The sequence below is a fragment of the Lipotes vexillifer genome, unplaced genomic scaffold (assembly GCF_000442215.2).
Source record: "Lipotes vexillifer unplaced genomic scaffold, Lipotes_vexillifer_v1.1 scaffold182, whole genome shotgun sequence".
Taxonomy (NCBI): domain Eukaryota; kingdom Metazoa; phylum Chordata; class Mammalia; order Artiodactyla; family Lipotidae; genus Lipotes; species Lipotes vexillifer.
Genome location: NW_006798798.1, coordinates 8176986 through 8180979, shown reverse-complemented (window position 1 = coordinate 8180979; position 3994 = coordinate 8176986). Strand labels below are relative to the sequence as shown.

At 57.6% G+C, this 3994-nt stretch overlaps 1 protein-coding gene across 1 annotated transcript; it reads right to left on the bottom strand.

Moving 5' to 3' along the window:
- Window positions 1–485: 485 nt before the first annotated feature.
- Window positions 486–3470, bottom strand: FAM98C (family with sequence similarity 98 member C). The gene is made up of 8 exons (XM_007471071.1): window positions 3406–3470; window positions 3152–3300; window positions 2938–3072; window positions 2276–2481; window positions 1964–2041; window positions 1764–1880; window positions 1182–1349; window positions 486–626 (listed from the first exon to the last, which is right to left on the bottom strand). The coding sequence occupies exons 1-8, from the start codon at window positions 3468–3470 to the stop codon at window positions 486–488; spliced, it is 1059 nt and encodes a 352-aa protein (XP_007471133.1).
- Window positions 3471–3994: the final 524 nt, after the last annotated feature.

The following is a 3994-nucleotide window of genomic DNA, read 5'->3' as shown; positions in this document are numbered from 1 at the left end:
GGTTAAGAATCCCCCTGCCAATGCAGGGGACACGGGTTCGATCCCTGGTCTGGGAAGATCCCACATGCCGCGGGAGCAACTAAGCCTGTGCGCCACAACTACTGAGCCTGCACTCTAGAGCCCAGGAGCCACAACTACTGGGCCCGAGTGCCACAACTACTGAAGCCCGTGCACCTAGAGCCCATGCTCTGCAATAAGAGAAGCCACTGCAGTGAGAAGGCCACGCGCAGCAACAAAGACCTAACACAGCCAAAAATAAACAAATAAATAAATTTTTAAAAATAAATTAATTAATTAAATTTATTTTCCAGAGAACATGGTCCTTGGTGTTGAATGGTAGATGGGGGGAGGACATTTGAGACCTGAGGAACAGGGGATATGGGGCTGGGGTGCCAGGTGCCAAGAGAAACCCTCACAGTGACTCCTCAGAGATTATTAATGTGAGCATCTCATGAAGGACCCCTCCTCCGACCACCAGTCCCCCTTTACTTCTTCTTCTTGCGGCCCCAGCACTGGCGGCCTGCCTTCTGCCCACCTCTGTCCTCTCTTCTGCTCTGCCAGCTGGGCATGGGAGCCTCCAGCTCATTTGGGCGGCCCCCCCGGTCTGGAACGCTGCCCATAAGCACCTGAGAGGTGATTAGACTTGAGTTGCAGAGAAGAAAAATATCTTGGACAAGGGGGCTAGAGAGCCAAGAGAACAGCATGAGGTTGGAAAAGGAAGGGCAGATGCTGGGACTTCCTTGGTGGTCCAGTGGTTAACACTCCTTACTCCCAATGCAGGCTAAATACGTAATCATTTGAACAGAGGGTAGTTTTGCTTTAAAAATGGTTAAAACCCAATACAATGGACAGGGTGAGCGGTGGGAGAGCATTCTAAGCCAAAGCAGGAGAGGTGGGCAGGGCCTCGGTAAATAGGTGGACTTTGTTCTGAAGGCACTGGGGAGCCATAGAAGGGTTTTGAGCTAGGGAGGGACATGGTCAGATGTTTGAGTTAGAAACATCCTTCTAACTGCCATGCGGAGGGGGCAGATTAGAGGTCGTGAGTCCAGAGGCCAGGAACCCAAGGAGAAGGCGAGAGCAGGAGCCCAGGCAGAAGAGGACAAGGTTTGTACAAGCAAAGGCTAAAAGGCCAGTTTGAAGGCCAAGGATGCTGGGGCCCTTCCCCATCCCCAGGTGTTCACCTTGTGGATAGCACAGCAGGTCCCTCGGCGGGCAGTCTTGCTGGTGGCTGGGACAAGGCGTGACAGGTCAGCTCGAGCAGCCAGGACGTGTGCAATGGAGACATCCGATTGTGGGGTCAGAGCCTCTCGTATTGGGATCAGCACTGCCTTCATGGCCTCTCCTTGGGCCTAGTGAGTAGGGGTAGACATGGAGAATGTGCCCACGAGACCTCCCCAGATGGGATCTGTAATCTTGAAAGCATCTCTTCCTGTCTCAGGGCCTCACTTCCCACATCTTTTTTTCTTTTTTAATATTTCATTATGTTTTTTGTTTGTTTGCTTTATCGAAGTATAGTTGATTTACAATGTTGTGCACTTTCCACATCTTTTAGTAAGGAGTATTGCTCTAAATACACTCCCAGATCAGACCAGGGAATTCTAGAATGCCCTGGGGGCCCTGAGATTCCAGACCCCCAAACCTCACAAGATTCTAAAATGTCCTGGGCCTCAGAACCAGCAAGAGGGTCATATCCCTGGCCCTCATGTCTCCTCCCTGCAGCTGCAGCCCTCACAACTGCTCCTGCCTTGGTCTTCTGCCCACACCTCTGCACGATCACTCCAGTGGAAAGCAGATGTTGTGAGGTCCAGGCGCTTGATGAGGAGGCAGCGGCGGCAGCAGTACTGATCTCGCAGGCTTTGGTACAGAGACTCCAATGCTTCCTGGGGAAAAAGGTCTCAGTCATGCCAGGGGCCCCCCTCACTCCCATCTCTGTTCACATACATACAGCCATACACAGCCTTACCCATCTAGGTGCATCCAGCGGGTAGCTGAGGAGAGGCTTTAGGGACCCTGTGGGCAGGGAAGGGAGCAGCTCCGCGATCTGATGAGAGAAGGAGGAGGCTGGGGTTGACTGAGCAGAAATCGGATAGACTCCTCCGTGGACCCCAGTTACCCAAGACCGAGGACCCCGGCCACAGAACCAAGAATGGCAGTCACAGTTCTAGGAAACATCCGTGGCTGTGCACTCCTCCCAGAGCCACTTTTGAAGAGGGGGCTGTCCCCGCTACGAGGAGAGTGAGGTGAGCCGGGTGCGGAGGGGGCTCCAGCCCTCTACCTTGGCATGCAAGTCTCGAAGCAGCTGGCTGGCTGGGGTCCCCGGCATGGGTCTAGGCAGCCCCAGGGCTTGGAAAGTAAGGACCATTTCCCGGACCAGGCCAGATCCCTCCTCTGCTCCCTCCACACCGGACTGCTCAGGGCTGGGATCCAGACGGGACTGCAGGCGGAGGAGGCGAGCAGCCTGGACCTCCGAGCAGAGAAAGCCTAAAAGTAGGGAAAAGGAGCAGTGCAATCAAGGAGGGCTGCCACCCCACCTACCGGGGTCAAAAAGTTCAAGCTGCTTCAAAATCTCCCGCCTCCTAGTTCCGCCCACCTAGAATCCTGCTTCTACCTCCAGAATAAGCCCCACTCACTTCGAGATCCAGCTCCCTCTGCAGATTTTCAAACCCTGCCCACTTCGGAACCTCCGGTCCCCGCTCCTTCTAACCCAACCCACGTGAACTTCAAGACCCATCATCAAAATACCAACGCCGCCCATCGCAGAGCCCTTAGCCTAGCCCAGTGTTCGGACCCCACCCACCTCCGTCCGGCCTTCTTGCTGGTCTCAAAATTCTGACCACGCCCCCTCGGGATCCCGGGCTCCACCTCAACGCGCAAAGCCCGCCCCCCTCGAGGCTGTAGCCTCGCCCACTTCCGCATCCCGGCCGGCCCCCTGCTCACGCAGCAGGCGCAGGCGCACTCCGGGCTCCCGCAGCGAGGCCCCGCAGTTCCCGCCGCAGAGCTCGCGGTCAGGGCAGTGCAACTCCCGCAACAGGCCGGCCAACTGTAACAGGAATTCCTCCTCGGGAACAGAACCTGCCGGAGGCGGGAGATGTCAGGGCGTGGCGGCGCCACCCATGGCTCCGACACTCCCAGCCTCCCGCTCCATGCGTACCGTCGCCGGCGCTCAGCGCCTCCGTGCCCTCCTCTCGCTGCCGCTCCAGGGCACCCAGAGTCGCCAGCTCCGCCGCCAGCCGCGCGCACAGAGCCCTGAAGTCTGGGCACGAGGTTCCCAGCGACGCAGCCCCCGAAAAACCCTCATACCTGCGGCGCGGCCGAGGCAGCGGGAGGGGGTGGGGGAGGTTAGTAGGAATTTTGAGGGCAAACCTGCCCCTTCCTGCACCCCCAGCCACACCCCGCTCCCCTTACCCCAGTGCCAGCAGGTCCCGGGCCACCGCGGCCCACTCCCGCTCCTCCGCCTCCGCCCCCTCCATGAAACTGTAGCCCCTTCGCCCGGCGGGCGCTCTCCGTGCCGGTCGGTGGGAAGCTCCGCCCCAGGAGTGGCGTGCGCCCCCATCCCCCGTAACTGACCAATCAGCCTCTTCTTGCTAAGGGCCTTCGTCATTTCAATTGGTGCAGAAGGAGGCAGAACCCGCCCCCGGGCTCGCCTCCAGAGCCGAGCAGTAGAGCTCCGCCCTTCGGGACACTGAAACCCCCCAGCGGGCGTTTTGAACCCCGGCTGTTGTGACAGACCAGCGATGTCGCTACTGCTGCGACATAGAAACAACTTCGGCTTCCTTTTCCTCAGCCTCCCTCAAATGCCCTCTGCTTTTAAAGCAACTTTGACCAAGTGTTGTTCTCCCAACTCCTCTCCAAGTCCCGAAACTCTTTCCCTCCTTTCCTACTTAAGAGTTGGAATTCTGTCAGGGACCCAGGAATCCCAGCTACACACACACACACACACACACAAAACCGAGTTAGTCCGTTGGACCTTCACCCCTCTGTCCCCCTGAGCCTT